Source organism: Diadema antillarum, unplaced genomic scaffold, assembly GCF_040938485.1.
Source record: "Diadema antillarum isolate AM-2024a unplaced genomic scaffold, OU_Dant_1.0 seq00001811_RagTag, whole genome shotgun sequence".
NCBI lineage: Eukaryota > Metazoa > Echinodermata > Echinoidea > Diadematoida > Diadematidae > Diadema > Diadema antillarum.
Window position 1 is genome coordinate 520,334 of NW_027272486.1, and position 18,069 is coordinate 538,402.

The 18,069-nt window shown below is 37.1% G+C and overlaps 1 protein-coding gene across 1 annotated transcript; it reads right to left on the minus strand.

The window, feature by feature from the left end:
• Positions 1-6,369: 6,369 nt before the first annotated feature.
• On the minus strand, positions 6,370-14,509 carry LOC139712479 (uncharacterized). The gene is made up of 7 exons (XM_071624295.1): positions 14,380-14,509; positions 11,805-12,833; positions 9,658-9,796; positions 8,853-9,020; positions 8,005-8,153; positions 7,256-7,347; positions 6,370-6,591 (listed from the first exon to the last, which is right to left on the minus strand). The coding sequence occupies exons 1-7, from the start codon at positions 14,507-14,509 to the stop codon at positions 6,370-6,372; spliced, it is 1,929 nt and encodes a 642-aa protein (XP_071480396.1).
• Positions 14,510-18,069: the final 3,560 nt, after the last annotated feature.

An 18,069-nucleotide genomic window follows, 5' to 3' on the forward strand; every position in this document is an offset into this window, starting at 1 on the left:
GAATACAACAAGCCAGCTGTTCACGCGTTCCGAAGTCTTAGGGTATCAAAAGGGGTACTGGTGTGAAGGAATTTAAGAGCGCAAACAGCGAGGCTTAGCTGATTTGAATAACAACAACCAACACAGCAGGAAAAGGCACATAAACAAGAAAGAAGGAAATTTCAATGGACTTACGCAATGTAATTATTCAATAAATTATGTCTTAATTTGTATTTGAAGGTCGACAAAGACAAACAACCTGCGAGTTCTATGGGGAGATCGTTCCAGTACTTCGGCCCTGCATACATAATTGTTTTTTTCGCAAAAATGGTTCGGGTACGTGGTAGGTGATAATCGTCACGTTGACGGGTGGGATAGTTATGAATAGAGTAATTTCTTTTAAACATATGCAAAAAAATATCAGGAAGATCATTTTTGGATAATTTGTACATGAATATCCCTAAATTGTAATAAAACAAATCTGACAATTTCAAAATTTTGTTCTTATGGAAAAATTCATCTGTATGAGATAGATACCCAGTCTTATTAATTATTCTAATAGCGCGCTTTTGTAAGAGAAAGAGCGAGTCAAGCAAAGACTGGGTCGTGTTACCCCATGCCAGTATTCCGTAGTTGAGGTAAGGGGAAATCATAGTCGAGTATATAATTTGCAATATATTGGTGGGGAAGTAATCTTTCAGTTTATTTAGAATTCCTGCATTCCTAGATAAAACTTTGGTTAAAAAGTTGATGTGAGACTTCCAAGATAAATCGCTATCAATATACAGTCCTAGAAACTTAACACTATCAACCTTCGTTAAATTAATGCCATTAATTTGGACAGGAATAAATTGCAAAGAGTTACTGAACAGCATATAATATGTTTTATCAATGTTTAGTGATAACTTGTTGGCATGAATCCAGGATTGAACAAGTTTCAATTCGCTGTTTAACATATAAATAAGCGTATTAGGATTACGATGTGAAAGAAATAAATTTGTGTCATCTGCAAAGCATATAAAAGAAAGAATATCTGATGAATTTTGGAGGTCATTTATGTACAAGATGAAAAGTAGCGGGCCGAGTAGGGAACCCTGGGGGACACCACATGTAATTGATTTCATTGAGGACTCATGACCATTAAGATAAACATACTGCTTTCTATCAGTAAGATAATCTCTAAACCATTCTAAAGCCGTCCCGCGAATGCCGTAATGGCTTAACTTATAAAGGAGAATATCATGGTCTATCGTGTCAGAAGCCTTCGAGAAATCAATAAAAACACCGATGGTGTGTGAAGCATCGTCAAGAGCATGTGCCACTTTATCAATAAAAGCCAATAAAGCGTGGGTTGTGCTGTGTTGCTTTCTGAAACCGAACTGAAAATTCGAAAGAATATTACAATTAATAAGAAATCTAAGAGTTCTTTTATGAACAAGCTTTTCCAAAATTTTTGAAATTGAAGTTAAAAGAGATATCGGGCGATAATTATTGACATGTTCTTTAGGACCCTTTTTGTATATAGGAACAACTCTAGCGACTTTCATTTTATCAGGAAATTTTCCGCTTAATAAAGATTGATTGAAAATATAGACAAGTGGAGAAACTATTTCATTTATCACATTTTTTAAAAGAAAAATTGAGATACCATCATCACCTGTACTCTTCTTATTATTCATTTTACAAACAACTTCTTTAATTTCATCATCAACAATAGGAACGAAAAAGAAAGTCAGTGCGTTCCTATCCCCTAAGAACGAATGAAAAGGTGTTTGTTTTCCTTTCTTTTCTATATATTGACTCAGTGTAGAAGAAGTTAACATCTTCATCTGATAGGAAGGCAAAGAATATTGAAATCTAACTTCATCTTTATACTTATTAAACTGCATTCTCTAAGAGTAGTTTAATGCCTAATGGTTTTTAAGTCTCATAGTCTACTGCACTTGATACTATCATCATTGCTATACAATACAACCCCCCCCAAAAAAAAAATGTACACAAATAATTATATGTATATATATATATATGAAAAACACTAATTTTTCAAACTCTTTCATAAACCTTGAATCAACCGGTCATGTACTAGATAAATGTGAATATTTTGAAATGTGAAGAATGCCATATTTGAGTTCTAGCGTTTCAGCGTTAACCATTATTAATGTAATAAACAACATAAATCGTGTGTCGTCGGCATGTGTGTCCGTTTTTGTTGTTTACTAGTATGTTGAAGTGAGTCGTAAAAATACCTATAGGGAATAGGCTGATCATTATGTAATTAAAAAGTAAGATGGAATGACAACAACATTCTCATGTATTTTCTTTACATTATTTTGACTACAATCAAAATAAAGTGGATTACTTTAAGGAGGCATTGGCATTCAGTGTCTGTAGTGAATTCTGATTACAATCAATAGATGGTAATTTTAGTTCACACGAGCAATATTCAATTCCTTCACCTGACTTATACTTTTTTGTGAATCTTTGTAGCAAAAATCATTTCTCACTTGAGCTGCATACAAATGTATTATTGCTGGGTATAGTACAAGTTTCGGCATGGTTCTTTTCTTTTCTTTTTAAAGAGATATTAGTGGGAGTTTTTTTTCAAAGTTTGTACATGAAATGTAATATTCAAATATCACACAAAATGCTTTTACGAAACAGAGACGTCTTTGTTTATTATTGGGGATTTTTTTTTTACCAGAATAGTATTTACACACGACATGAATATGAAATTATCCAAATTCATGAAATTCTTCCGTCGAGATGTTTTTTATTGCAACTGATTGACAAATTTACGTCGATGTAGGGCAATTTGTCAATCAATTGCTATAAAGTTATTACTGTTAACACTGTTGAACAGCACACACACACACACACACACACACACACATGAATACACACAAAACATAGTGCACCTACACCCCGTTGTGAGCACTCTCTGAAATACACATAAATAATAATAATGAAGAAACACAGCAAGAGTGTCTTTGGTACAAATGCTTTAAACTTTCATATTATCTGAGAGTAATACAAATACATGTATTTTTGTGATAAAAAGTATACACGTACATTTACTTTTGTTAGGCTATAAGCCACGATAAAAATGAAGCTCCTCATATACAATGATGATCTCCTTCATCGAGAGAACAAAAATACAAAGAACTGTATAGTATAATCTGATTGTGATATATACAATTTTTTTATATTACTACATGTGGCAAATCATGACATGATAGTGTTCCTCAATGATTAGACTTCCATGACTTCGGAATTTCTTCGCCATAGGACCTCGTGTATATGATGATGATGCAAAAACCAATTAATAATTCTTCATTATTTTTTCTCTGTGTGATGTAGACTCTAGCCCTTGAAAACAAGTAGAGCTCCCTCTAACCACGTCTAAGGATTCCTATACAAATGATACACAAACATTTCGAATCGCGAAGCTATATAGTAGTGTTTCTAGCCTTTACGACTTGGTTATGATTTTTTCTTTTTCTGCTCGAATTATCTAAATATCAGAATGGCAACTGTCAATCAGCGAGCTTAGCATTCATATAGCGTAAGCCAACGTTCGCTGTGCAGGTCTAGACACGCAAAAACAATGACAACGATCAATTCTGTTTTCATCGGACTCGACACACACGAGTCTTCACACTGGGTACGAGAGGAGAGCGATTTGATAACGGAGGCCTGTGCCTTGCTGTGTTATATATAGAAATACTAGCATGGCAGGTGCCATCGATATTATAGGATGTTGCCATAATTATTTAGATTAAGTAATATATCACACCATCAGATAATTTATTCATATCAATTATCACAACCGAAGTTTGCATTAAAAAAAACTATGAAACTAGATACATGTAAATACCTGTTCGTCTCCTAGTAAAACAATGGAAGATTCGGAGACAAACTCTTGATTCGGACTTCTGATCTCTCACTTGGACTGCGCAATTGACGCACAGCCAAGAGACTACTTTGCTATATTTCATGATGTATATGCATGCCTCATAGAATGTATTCTTTTTAATAGCGAGGGGAAAGCAAATCCTAGTCCGAAAAGACTGAGTGGTTTTGCGCATTCATCCTTTGCCTCGCGGCCTCCTCCATCGTGGTAAACTAGTCTCAATGAAGTCCGCGATGTCGAATAAAAACCCAGCACGTAGTATTTGCTAATGCTTTACTTTACCGAAAACAGCGATCTCCTTTACCAGAACACCTCACCCATGGTGATCAAGTTGAGTTAGCCAATTGTTTTAATCAATATTTTATTGATAAAATTGTGGCAATCCAACGGAGTTTCCCAACTCGTTGTGAACAGCCAAATGACATTGTATGTGAAGTCAAGTCAGAATTGAGTGAGTTTCAGTCTGTCACTGTTAATTAGATAGAAAAGCTTATTAAGAACTCACCTAACAAATCATGTGAACTTGATCCAATCCCAACAGATTTGGTTAAGAAGTGTGGCAGAGTTTTAGCACCCGTTATCACAAGAATCATAAATGCTAGCCAGAGATTACGTGTAGTTCCACAGGTGTGTAAAAAAACAGGTATTCATCCAACTTTGAAAAAAGCAGGCTTAGATCAGGAGTGTCTAAAAAATTACCGCCCAATTTCAAATTTACCTTATTTAAGTAAATTGCTTGAAAAGGTTGTTTTCTCACAACTGACAATGTATCTGCAAGATAATGAATTGCTTGATTCATTTCAATCTGCATACAAGCCTGGTCATAGTGTAGAAACACTGTTAGTCAACTTATCAGATATTGTGTTCAGAGAATCAGATAGTGGTAACATCACTGCTCTTATCATGCTTGATATGAGCTCAGCTTTTGACACAGTCGATCATACTATTCTGATTCAACGATTGAGATATTTGGGCGTCAAAGGAACTGTTCTTGATTGGTTTATATCCTACTTATGTGGTCGATCTCATTATGTCAGAATTGCTGATTCTACCTCTTGTAAAACTATGACAAAGTTTGGTGTACCTCAATTTTCTGTTGGAGGTCCGCTGCTTTTTTCTCTGTATATGCAACCAATTAGTGAACTATTTCGCAAACATTGTATTGGTTATCATTGTTATGCGGATGATACTAGCAGTATACAACTTTATTTGTCTTTTAAACCCACTTTGTCTTCATTGTCATCCGCCATTGCAAAACTCGAAGCATGTTTGCAAGACCTGAAAATCTGGCTTACGTCCAATGGCCTTAAACTAAATGATGATAAATCTGAGTTTCTGTTATTGGGATCAAAGCATAATATGTTAAGCAAAGTTGATTATCAGTCATGTCATGTCAACATCGGTAGCACTTGCGTTATTCCGTCGAAAACAGCCCGTATATAATTTAAGTGTCATATTTGTTCAGGAAATGTCATTTCGAAGTCATGTAACTCATATTCAGCGGAATGTTCGATATCAGTTGCGTAATTTAAGTTTCATAAGGAGATATTTGTCTAAACCTGCAGCTGAGATACTTATTCATGCTTTGATTTCTTCTCGGTTGGATTTTTCGAATTCATTGTTGTATAATCTTTCAAAAAAAGATGTCACAAAACTTCAACGGTTGCAAAATTCTGCTGCCCGATTGTTAACTTTTACTAATAAGTTTGATTCCATGTCACCAGTTCTCCGTTCCTTACATTGGTTGCCTGTAGAAAAATGGATTATTTTCAAGATTTTGTAATTAGTACATCATTCAGTTCATTCTTTTTCCCCAATATACATAAGTAATTCTGTTCAAAAAATTAATACAATCCGACACGAAGGCTACGTTCATCATCAGATGCATTCTTACTCCAAACACCCAGAGTAAAACATGGGTATGGTGATCGTGCTTTTTCCGTTATGGGACCAAAATTGTGGAATCAGTTACCTCTTCAGTTAAGGGAACTGTCATCTACAGAGTCATTCAAATCCAAACTTAAAACTTATCTGTTCCTTTCATACTGAGGACTGTAATTGCTGTATGTCATTAATATTGGATCAATATTGTATTTTTAATTGGTATATGTTGTATTCTTTATTTGGTATATATGTTTGTTTTTGTTTACCATTTTCTTCTTTGTTGAAATGTTTGAATATGTATATGCATGTAAATATGTGATATCTTTTCATTTTTGAAGCGCCATGAGCACTGAAAAGTGGACCTGTGCGCTATACAAGTAGCCACTATTATTATTATTATTATTATTATTATTATCATCATCATCAAAGAGGGTTGACAAAAGGCTTAATATGTTCCGGGCAAATTGCTATCTCATGAATATTACCAACTGTGAAATTGTTTGTTTGTTTGTTTGTTTGTTTGTTTGTTTGTTATTTTGTTTGTGCTTGTGTGTGTGTTTGTGCCTGTGTGTGTTTGTGTGTGTGTCCGTGCATATTCAAGGCCAACTTTGTGCCACCATTATCTGAAAGAAGGAATAGGAGCGCAATTTCTGCGGGATCTTGTACTGGCCAGCCGTGGCGTTGGTGTTCAGCAGTATGTGGTCTCGGAGCGCCTCGAAGCCCCCAGATCTGACGGAGTATACCCTTGGGTGAGATATGCTCCCTTCGCGACGGAGGCGGTCGTAGTCACCGTTACGGAGACGCAGCTCCTCGTCGACCTGGGGATGATGACAGAGGGGGGTATTACTGTACTGCTGATTCACATAATCGCTAAAGCTGTTATTCTCTCTTACCCAAAGCTGGAAATGGCGCAACAGACTTGCGACAGTGAAGTTTTATGCACCATCAACGATAAGCTTTAAATGACCTTTTGATCAAGATATTCATACGGTAACACCGTTTTGATACACTGCCTAGCATAGACTGCCTCCGTCATGGTCGAATTATATTTACGCAATGTCGCAATCAAGGTCGCAAGTGCAGTGATTTCTCATTTTATAAGTAATGGCACAGACAGACCAGTTTCTGAGGGTCCGTAGGCCCTAAATGACATAAAAACCCTTGATACACAGGTTCTATAGTAACGAAAAACATACTCTTTTAGAATCAGCAACAACGAAAGTACCTTTTTGCAAATAACGTAAAGAATTTCGTGGCAGAGATAAGAAAAGAAAAACCTCCAACTGACTTGACTGAACATGTTTAACTTAAATAACAGTAGGCTACTTTCTTCTGATTTCTTAATATTTAGAAAACAAACATGTTAACAAAAACCATTATCCGCTAAAAGAGTTCAAAAGAATGATTTACCTGCTCGCATGCATTTCCATAGTCAAAGCTTCCTAATTACAATTCCGTTGGGAACAGACAAAACTATCTCACCGCTTTTTTCTCTTCATCCGTCAGAGATTTTTGAGATGACGCTAGCTCCAGAAAGACATAATAGTAGGGTAAGTCTTCGTTGGGTTCGTACTCTGCAGTAATACACATTCAATGATACAGGATTAATACATGGTGACTGACACAATACGAATGGTATGTTGGCATATAATATATGGCTGTATGGAACAAAGTTTAAAGGGACTGTACAGTACTGGCTGAGGTGGGGATTCATGTTTTGAACATTCCTAAGTGAGATAATGAGAAACCTCTTATGAAATATGAAAGAGCGTGTAATTTTAAGAAGTGTTCAACGTTTCTTTGATGAAAATTGGTTTTCAAATGGCTGAGATATCCCAAAAAGTGATAATAATAAAAGGCGACAGGCCACGCCTTTTATTAGGATCTCTTTGTTTCACCTTGTTTTTGGATATCTCAGCCATTTCACAACCGATTTTCATCAAATAAACTTTTGATACGCCTTAGAATTGCATGCTCTTTGACATCTTATAGACGTTAAACGTTAAACGTTAAAAGCTAAATCCTCACCTCAACCAGAACTGTACACACCCTTTAATCTGTAAATGATATAAATTACAATATTTCAAAATACCAGAGAATGTGTGGGACCATTGCGTTACGTAACTGTTTTTCATGTTATCAGGCGTCCTACATGTCATTTTAATGCAAATGATAATACAGTACATGTAGTTCAAATGATTATATAGTAAGCTATCAAAACACATTGTCACCTGGAGAATCTTCGGGAACAAGTGGACTCTCCGCTACGGTGTACTCCGTAAGACTGACGCCGGACCAGCGGGCCACTGCTGCCTTGATCGCCTCATCGACCACGTGTGTATTCAGCTTCTCGTAACACAGGTTCAAAACCAGGCCTGTTCTATAGTTAGCCAAACATTATACAGATGAATGGGAGAGGGTTCATATTATGTATGGCAACTGAGAATTGACACAATCACTATGAGATTCGGAAATACCTGCACCCATGGCACTATACCTGGTTCCCTATAGGCTATTTATTTGGGTGAAAGAACAAAAACATTAAAACAAACAAAAAATGAAACTCACTACTAAAAAAATGTGAAATGGATCCATAAGCATAGTGAAGTGAAGATAGCCAACGAATTGATAAGTTTGCAACGAAAATACGCCCACTTATTTAACAACGTATTAGTCGGTTATTAAAACCACAAATCTGCTTTGAATTATTTAATCAATCAATTCATCATTATGCCATCCCTAATAATCTTTCCCGAGATGAAATGATAACAATATTCTTCTCTTACATTATGGCCATGAAAAGATAGCATGCAAACCAAGTCGATGTTTTCAAGGCCACGAGCTCACCACCTTGCCTTACATTCCTATTTGATTATATTACCCGAAATCTATATCCTGAAGATAATCAGATAACTAGAACTCTTCAAGAAATGCATATTCCCATTTTGAGGGGGTTTATATTTGGATTGATTTATTTCATCCGTTATGTTAGAATCATTTACTTGAAGCAGAACAGAGTTGTAACATTCCTATAGAGGCACAGTTTAAATAAAAGGAAAATGAGGTTGGATCCACAAACCTGTATTGAAACTGTAAGATTGGGCAATTCTCATGGAAACCGACAACTCGAAAGATGTCACCCATCCGATAACGGTAGAATCCGGACCATTCGTGGGTTAGAGCGGTTTCGTAGCACTGTCCGACTTCTACTTCATCCATGAAATATGTTTTAGGTTGACTCTGATCCCTGACAAATATCAAATACGATATCAAAATGTCTCGACAAATCAGATTGTGCTTTATCTATCATTGGCAACAAATTCATGTAACTATACAAAATCATGATGCCTATGTAATAACTCAGAGGGAATAGATACAATATCTATATAAGAGTTTGGTACACAAAAGTACAAAACAGTAGTTTCCTTCTTATGACTATTACAAACCCATCATAAAAGACTAACAAAGTTTGTTCACATTAAGCACATTTGTTTTTATGATGTATTTTCTAATTCTAATGTGTTTCATACAGTAATTGTTGTTCGCTGGCTATAATTATTATTATACGTATATATAATGATAATAATAATAATAAATCGGTAAAGCGGTAAGGTTATGTTTTTGCACTGAAGACCTTTTTTTTTTTTTTTTTTTTTACTTGTCACCTGAAGAAACCTGGAAGTGGAAGGAGAAAGATGAGCTGAAGACCTGTTTTTTTTTTCCTTGTCAGCTCATGAAACCCGGAAGTGGGCCCTCCCCCCCCCCCCAACACACATACACTTTTGAAAACGCTCCCCCGGCCCTGATATTATATTAATACGTTACATATCAAGTAGATATCATTAGATACACTGATAGACAGATAGATACCATATTGAACTCACGTGTCCTCAACTTTGATGAACTCTGTGACCACAACGGAGGGTAGCGGCACATGGCCATGTACGTCCATGGACTTTAGACCGAGGTAAGGGCAGATGAAAGCTTCCGACGAAGCAAATATTAATGGAAGATGATCAACACCTATATAGACGAGACAAGCAAAAGGTCGTAATCATCTTCTTATCATTTTCTTTCCTTATTTTAGGCTGCGGGTCTGGCCTATTCATTTGTACAAAACTACTATCCAAGGCCCCCCCCCCCCCCCCAGCCGTTTTACAATTATTTATATGTCATAAAAGTATAAGAGAGATGTGGATGAAACATGAATTACACAGATCGATTAATATATAATTTGAGAGTGAATCAAGCAATATATTTATATACATTACAAATTCATGCATTTTCTGTTTACTACTGATACGAGGGACGTGTAATTCTGACGAGTGGACCCTCCCTTCAAGAGATTACATTGCAGGGAATACTAGATAGCGGCAACGCTTTGTCGAGTACTTTCTTTCATATTTCAAGGGTATTTTATTCAGTAGGGGAAGTGTGGGAGAGTTGAGCCACTGGGAGAGTTGATCCAGGCCACCTCACATCTTCATAGTGACTGGCAGTAGTCAGCTGATGCCATTTCTTGTTCATGCCTATGATTAACTATATACCAGTGTATGAGGCAGCGACATTGGACGAAGCATGACAAAATAGTCAAAGAAAAACCATTTTTGGTCACCAAAAGTGAATGTCCACTTGTCAGATATGTGGTTTTCTCTCACACCTATGGTAGAGGATAAGTGCGAATCAGTTTGATTAGCAGATAGTCTGTATATCATTTGTTTCTTTCAGCAAATTTCAACATGTTTGGTGTGGTCACTTTCATAGGTTTTGCGGGTTACTTTAAAAGGCGACTGTGGGGAGAGTTGTGCCAACGTGTCGAGGGAGAGTTGTGCCATGGCTAAACCCTGTATTCCAATGGCTCAGCCCTCAAGTGGCTCAACCCTCCCTTCAAGTGGCTCAATGAGTGTCATTTTTTGGTCAAAGAAACTGGTCTGCAATTGGATGAGGTGAGGAATATTGGAAAGGTATGTGGTGTTCTTGCCAGGGGTGACGCCCTACAGGCGGTTTCTTCTTCCTAACACCAACAGTTGACTTATTACGCAAATCCAATCAGAATGCATCTAGAAATCCTGATCATGTGATCGTAGGTGGACCCCAACAACATCCACATTATCCATCCAATGACCCGTAAGTCAAACAGATGCCCCGCCCCCTCTGCTACCATTACACCATCTTTCCTTAGATAGGTTTCCATAGTCATTTTCTTTTATAAGCCTGAACTTCTTAATATGATATGTAGGGCCTATAGCATAGTGGCTCAACTCTCCCAACCCCGTGGCTCAACTCTCACCACATCAAGGGAGACTTGAGCCATTTTGCAAAATATTTTTGTTGAAGTGTCACCCCCAAGTTGTTTGTGCTAGGTGTCTTATTGGGCTATCATATTATGCCTGAATAGTTGTAGTATATACCAGCGAACGAATAATCCATAAACTGTGTATAGTTATTGAACAATATCACTAAATGTAAAAAGTGGCTCAACTCTCCCACACTTCCCCTATTTCTAGTATGTCTTTATGTAATTTTCGCTTGGATTTAACAATTAAAGCTAATCGACAGCATACACTAAAATGATGTGTCCGATCTGATTTTTTTTTAAATTATCCGAGAATGTGACAAAAGTGATCACGACTTTGTCTCCAGGTCCTTCTACGAATTATGGTGAGAGGGTGCGAATGGAGAATGGGGAATAGATTAATTATTCCTAGCAATACCATGCTTTGACAATGTCAATCACCATGTTCAAGACAGGTTTGACAGGCTAAGGCGTTGTTGTAAGAAATTTGCAATCAATTGCCACTCCCAAAAATCAGTCGCGAAATCCTGCAATAAATTGCAAGTTGCAAACGATTCTGTTGCACGAAAGATGCAATTGCAACTTCGCAATTGATTGCTAATCAACTGCAACTTACGATTGATTGCAAGTTGCAAATCAGATCTGTCTACTGCAAAGTTTGCAATAGGTATTTGCAATTGATTGCAACTCGACTTTCTTGTAACACCCCCTAAGCAGTAACAGTATGGGACGTACTTTTGGCCCATCTTTCTTCTATTTGGGGCCAGATTCCCGTGTGATCAATGGAGTGGATGACTCTCAAGCGGGGCCAAACTCTTTTCATCAGACCTGAAAAACCTTTCTCGAATTCTGTGCGTAATTCAGCGGCTCTCACGGGATCACCACCTCCCAAAGCTGTCGTCAACGAGGCACGGATATGTGGAGGAAGATCGAGGGAGCTCTTGATAGTCCCGTGTTCAATGTCGTCGACGATTTCTGGCCAACACCGACTCAACTGTCGGAGGGCGCTCCGTAAGAAGTGCATAAAGCTCACGTAAATCATGCCAACATCCCTGTCGAGTAGCCCAAAGAGGAGGTGAATGTAATTGGCCTCGAAGATTGATCCGAGTTGGAATCCTTCCGGTGGAGAAGTGTAGCCCAAAAGAAGAGTTTTATACTCATCCGGAAACCGACTTATCGGTTCGATGAGGGCACCACTCTTGGCTCTAAATACCCGTGGTGACACGTACAAGTTCAAGTGTTTTTGCAGCAGACTGACATCCGGATAATTCTCCATTAGTGTAAGATTTAACGTTGTTCCAATCCTATCGAACAAGTTACTCTTAGAGGTGAGTGGGATGTACTTCGACGGTCCAGTGGTTCCGCTTGTACGAACGAAGCTAGCAGGCGTTTTGGCAGTGAGAATATTAGTTTCGCCGTCCATCATCCTTTCCACGTACCCTTGATAGTGCTCATAAGTTGTCAACGGATGCCGTCTGCGTAAGTCATCCAGCGACTTCACCTCCTGCAGACCAAATCGCCTCCCGTATTCGGTGTTGCCGTTCTTCTTGATGACTTCGATCAACAAACGCTCTTGGTGCTCTCTAGGCTTTTGCCAAGAAGCTTTTGCCATTGGGTAGCTCCTCAGATTGTGAAGGCATTTAATGACCAGGACTAGTAACCCAAACTGGCTCACAGTCTTAAAGGTGTGCCGCCTGGATGGCCGCTGACTAAGGATCCATAGATACACTAGGGACAGCCCGAGCAACCCAAGGCCCAGCATTCCTGAGAAAACAGAAAATATTGATGGCAACTGTTATTGGCTCTGAAACACAGTTGAATAAGAACAATTTGATGGGACAAGGAGATATAGCAATATTTTCAAAAGCTCATGTTGATACCAATAGTAACCCTTAAACGTTCATTCGGAATGTGGATCGTTCGTCAACCTTGCTTAAGTCGGCTGGATACAAGCTGAAAATGGCTAAGTCGAAGGAAAATTGTACCCTGGGTGGATATAAACACATTTTTTATGCTACTTTCCAAGTCGAATGTGACGGAATGTCGGAGGATTTTCTACGATCTCTTTGGTCTCTTTTAAAGTCTCTTTGGACTCGACTTAAGTGAGGCAAACTGTTTACAAAACATGGACTGCTTCGAGTTGTAGTTTTTTTTTTTTTACTATTTAATACTGAAATTATACTTTTTCAGTAAGTTTCAGTAAGTATCATTATCGTAAGTTTCAATATATAGTTTAAGTAAGTTTCATAATAGTTAAAACTATAATGCTAAGAGGTAATTTCTCAACAGTGCTTATAATCATGTGTATATATTATATATGTATATAGGTCCTAGATCCCGTGACATCAAGTCCCATGAACTTTTGACGATGTGACAAGGTCTACAAAATGCATAAAGTCGAATGATTTAATCAAAAATATGTAGGCCTGTACGTGATTTTTATTCATTTTCCTCTTCTCCTTTTTTATGAAGTCACTAAACACTCTCCATTTAAACACAATCCTTTGTCTCAAGTTCGTAATACCTTCGACCATGAAGTCAGCTCCTATACAATAACAAGGGCATCTAGAATAGAATAGGTTAACACCTCAGAACCGCAATCTGTCATTCCTACGTGAGAAACGTTTCAGGGTTGAGTACGTACGGTGCATAAATTGGGATTTGCCAGATGATTTTACTTTGATAGATGTCGATGAAAGGAACGAGGGATTTTTGTTTCTTTTATTGATTACAGTGAAATATGGAAATATTAGTTTAAGTATACGAGTTCTTTCATCAAAACAATCTCTAGGAAATTGTGATGAGAAGACCATTGTCACATCAGCAGAAGTCATCTATAGGAATGGGATTTCACAGGACCAAAATTGTATGTCAGGCATCTCAGGGGGCCATTGAATCATGTTGTTATTTCGTTCGTTCGTCCATATTTATTTTGCTTCTCAAATCAAATCAAATAAAAAATGAATTACATCAATGTAACAAATTTAAACAATCTGTGGTTTGTTTGTTTGTTTGTTTGGGTTTTTTTTCAAAATTTTACATCGATGGTAATTCTAAGAACAGGCAAAAAAATGAACCATTCACATATTCCATCAGCATGCATGCATCACATAATTATTGAACAATAAGTATAGGTTCGCTGTATGCATTTCGTTTCAGAAACAATGACTTAACGGGGGTGACAGTGGTTATGCTTGGTATGATATGCGTGATCATGGTGATGATTTGAAGTAGCTCATCAGCCCTGATTGCCATGCTTATGAGCGTTCAACTTCGAATGTAACAGTTGCGATCGAGTATCTCTCCTTACCCCAGCCGATACACTTCCAACAAGACGAGCCGGCCGCGGATCCACACGCGTTACGCAACGCAAACAAGGCCGCTACAAGCAGCGCTGTAGAGCATGCGGCCAACTGCACGTACAGTTTACTAACTGCCATGTTGGAGTACTGAAACAATTTCACAGACATGTCTAATCCATCTAGCTTCTTTTCGTAAGGACTCCAGAAACAACGGTTTTACTCCACGGTGAAATAGTTTCTTCTATTGCTCGTGCCGTTGGCTCGGGGACATGGCTTCTTTCTGTACCTCGCGAAGAATGACTACGTGCAAGTTGGAGCGGGGCCAATAAAGGTTAAAAATCTACTCGGGATAAAAATCTACACTCCATGTGTACTTAAAGGGATGATAATATCCTGATAACCCGATAACCTGATAACCTGAAACCTAAAAAGCCCCATCTTAACCAAAACTATATGTTATATTGTTTTGGTTGAGATGGGGCGTTTCAGGCTTCCAACTTTTTTTGTGAAATAATGAGAAACCTCTTTGAAAATATGTAAAAGGATACAATTCTAAAAGGTTAACATTGATGAAAACTGGTTGTGAAATGGCTGAGGTATCGAAGAATAAAAAGGTTCTTATAAAAAGATGAAACCCGACTTTTCTTAGGGCCATTTTCTTTCACTTTGTTTTGGATATCTCAGCCGTTTTTTATCGAGCCGATTCTCATCGAATAAACTTTGAATTCCTTTAAGAATCATATGCTCTTTAACATTTCATTAAAGTGATTTCTATTATCTCACAAAATTCAATAAATCGGAATCCCCACCTCAGCCATAACTACACCATCCCTTTAACCTGTCGACCCACACTGGTGAAATGACAGGAAGGTTAGGGTTAGGTTATAACTATTATCGCATAGACCTACGTGTTGAATGCCGTAAAACGTTTCGACATTTCAACGTTATAACGCAACTGAACTCCCCCTCCCATCCAACAGCTCGCGTGCCGGTACTCCGTAATTGATCGGACTGATAATACGAAGGTACTAGATCATCAGTTATTAATAAACATTCTCGTCACCGCCCTGGTGAGGGTCGACATTAATTTGAATAAAGAAAACTGATGCTACGGATAATCAGGAGAACAAAAGTATTGTTGCATACTGAAAGTGAGGTTGCAAATTGTTTACTTCGTCATTTTTTCCATAACAGCAACAGCGCTCGTGCAGAGTGGAACATAAATGTACAATAGTTGCAATCGGTTATTACCTCCAGACCGAAAGCAAATTATGAATATCCAGGGTCTATAAATGTCATGATAGGTACTTACTATGCTCCCACGGACCGATACACTTTCGCAGGTACTCAACACACGAAAACCTCAGATATACTAAGCATACTCTAGAGTAACTGTTCGCGGTTAGGGCCCCAACGATGAGGAGCGACGCTACGACGTTGATCCGAGTGATGACAGCTTAATGGCCATTGTAGGTCCCAGTTATTTGGGCGGATTCGGTTGACTCCACCTTTCTTCAATGAACAGACTTCAGTCCCGGAGCAAAACTCTATTTGAAACAACACCGAAGCAATTCTACGTTCTTCCAAAACATTATTCTCCTTGACAACTATATATTTTCTCATTCTTCCACATTATTTTATAATCCACACTCAAATACAATCACCATTAAATCCATTTACTTCTAGTTAAGATTTACATTTCAAATGAAAACCATCATCGAACTGTCATCTACACACGCACGTTGACAGGCACTTAGGCTACATACACATGTATTTTGACATATTATTTACAAACATAAGATTCATATTTGAATAAACCCACACAGAAATAATTAGGAAAATTATGATAATGATGATAATAAATATAATAACATTACCATACTGGATTGTAATGATAATGATGATAATAATAATACTAATAATAATAATAATAATGATAATAATAATGATAATGATAATAATAATAATAATAATAATAGAATTATAAAATTAAAAAAAAAAAAACCTGCAACTTCATACACGTACTCTAACTCATCCTTGCACTGGTGCATCTTTTATTCACCCCACCCCGTAATGATCAGTTATAAACCATATACGTATTTTGGGCGGCGTCAACAAAGTAAGGTCTCTGCTTAAGTTTGCGGTATTCCGCATTTTGTTTCTGATAATTTGATCGAATAACGAACGAATCATTTGTTCGTGTATGCCTATTAAACGTATATCATATTTTGTGATTGGTACATGATGATAAATACTGTATTTATTTTTGTCCAATCCATTATGACTGTGTGATTTATTTTGGAAAAACGGGGGGGGGGGGGCGGGGCCAGGCTGCCTTTTTTTTTTTTCATAATACATATGGTCTTAGCACTTGGCCCCTTGTCACCTTTTGAATGTTCCTTGAGCTTTCTTATAAACTTTATAGAAAATTATAGACATTCCTTAAAAGTTCTAAGACAGTTTTGTTTTGCAAGTTCTTAAGAAGTATTTATTTTATTATCTTTTTACACAGACGTTCATCAGAATATTTCTGGACGCTCTACAAGAATGTGACAATTTCACTAAACGTTCTGGAAGGGTCACAAGACTTTTTTTAGACATTATTCAATGTGTTTTCTGGACGTCCTCAGAACGTCTACAGAACGTTTTGAATATTCATAAAAGTTTTTTTTTTCTGACGTATCTCAGTAATTCAAAACAGGTTATCAACTGGTCCTTATAAATATTGAAAGGTTTTTATTGTTATTTGTTATTTTTTTTACTTTAAAATGCTTATTTAACTTCCATTTGAAACGTTTTGAATAAGTCGAATGCCTTCCACAAAAGGAAGTTCTGAAAAGTGTTTAGACGAAATGCTCAAATAACGAATTTAGAATGTTCCAAGAACATTAAAAAAAAACGTCCAATTCTTAGCTGGGTACAATGTACAACCATTTTGGTTTTAAAACTTGGCTTAAAGAGATGGTACAGTTTCGGTTGAGATGGGACTTCAGGTTTCCAACATTTATTGATGATGATTTTTTGAGATAGTAAGAAATCTCGTTTGTTTGTCTGTTGGTTTGCTTTTATTTCTGCATTCAATCAGATACAATTTGAATACAAATTTCAAAAAGTACAAGGACAAAGAATAGCAAGTGCAGTGAAATAAATATGAAAGAGCATAATATTAATAGTTCTGAGAGAAATCCGAAGTTTATCTTATAAAATTGGCTTTGAAATTGTTGCATGATATATCCATAACAAAGTGATCCAAATAAAAGGTGAAACCCACCTTTTATTAGGATTGCATTTATTAGGATTGCTTTTATTAGGATTGTTTTGTCTCACTTTGTGTTTTGATATCTTATGTATTTCAAAACAAATTTTCGTGAAATAAACTTTGAATTCATATTAGAATTTTACAATTTTTTAGTATTTCAGAAAGTGGTTTCTAAGTATCTCGCAAAAACTTAAAAAGTGAATCCTCACCTCAACTAATACCATGCCATCCCTGTAGGAAATAAAGCGACAACCGCCATTACTTGTGGATTTAATTCTAGCAGGCATATTCTTAGGTTAGGGGATGAATACTTGAATTGAAGGCAACTTGAAATCAACAACTAACATTGCCAATTCTAACCTCTATTTGTGACAGATTTGTCCCAAGCATGTCAGAAGCATTCAGAAGGGGATTGGCAGTGTAATAAGAATGTACATCG